Source organism: Acanthamoeba castellanii (assembly GCF_000313135.1).
Source record: "Acanthamoeba castellanii str. Neff unplaced genomic scaffold scf7180000084758, whole genome shotgun sequence".
Lineage (NCBI taxonomy): Eukaryota > Discosea > Longamoebia > Acanthamoebidae > Acanthamoeba > Acanthamoeba castellanii.
The window spans coordinates 99,732-100,726 of record NW_004457380.1 but is presented as its reverse complement, the minus strand read 5'-3'; the positions used below and the strand labels follow the sequence as shown (position 1 = coordinate 100,726).

At 62.3% G+C, this 995-nt stretch overlaps 1 protein-coding gene across 1 annotated transcript in view; it reads right to left on the bottom strand.

Moving 5' to 3' along the window:
* The window catches only part of ACA1_211740 (uncharacterized protein), a gene marked incomplete at both ends in the record, with an annotated part of 570 nt that extends 75 nt beyond the window's left edge, over positions 1 to 495 (bottom strand). Inside the window, 2 exons of the mRNA XM_004336964.1 lie at positions 3 to 233; positions 276 to 495. Coding sequence (XP_004337012.1) covers positions 3 to 233; positions 276 to 495 — 451 coding nt within the window. The remainder of the gene's footprint in view (positions 1 to 2; positions 234 to 275) is intronic.
* Positions 496 to 995: the final 500 nt, after the last annotated feature.

Sequence of the window (995 nt, the reverse complement as noted above, 5' to 3'; positions counted from 1 at the left end):
ACTGCTGCTATTCTTGATCTCTTCCAATTCCTGGAGCTTGGCCACCTCCTCGAACAGCTTCTCGTACGACGGCGATCCTCGTTCCGCAGCTCCTCGCTCGTCGCCGGACTGCTTGGCCTTCTCGTCCTTGCTCTTCTTCTTGTCCTTGCTCTTCTTGTCCTTGCTCTTTTTGTTGTTGTTGTTGTTGTTGTTGTCGTCCCTGCTCTCCTTGTCCTTCTTCGACTCCTCCGATGCTGCGCAAGAAGGAGAAGCACGAGGAGAAGAAGGAGAAGCACGAGGAAGAGAGTGCGCAGCATACCGCGGCTGCGAGTGCTGCTGGCCGCCGCCCGACGGCCGCTTATTCTCGCTGCGCCGCTGGGCCACGGGCGTGGTGCTGGCCGATGATGACGCTGACGACGAGGCCGTCGTGGTGGTCGACGAGTTCTTGCTCGCCGCACTCGGCCTGAGTGCCACGGCCGGGATGTCCTGCTTGCTCTCGCGCATGGGCGCCAGCATGTCCCGCACCACCCGCCGCTGCGGTCCTGGTGTCGCTCCGGGCACTGGTGGGACGACGTGTTGAGCAGAGCGAGTGTGGACGTGTGGACGAGAGAGGGTAGAAGAAGAGACAGAGTGCAGTGGTGCACTGTGCTCCGTTTTATTGGAGCAGGTGGGGAAACACGTGTTCTTTGTCGTCGGACTCCGACGGGAAAATTCCGTCGCACGCCGAGGGCAGCTCAGCCCGTGAGAAGGTGACTCCTTCTCACACAACACGACGGGCGTCGCCGATTGGCTGCCGCCGCCGCTGGAGCTTGACGACGACAAGCTGCCAGCGCCCGACGTCTTGCCGGCCGAGTCGGCAGCGGTGCCGTCGCTGCTGGGGTTGACCGGCTCGATGACCTTGTCCGACGGGGTGCTGAACCGACGGGTGCTGATGAACGAGCCAGACTTGAGGATGAACGAACCTATCTTGGCCTTGGCCCCTGTCGCTGCGGGCGGCGCCGAGGAGTCTGATTTCG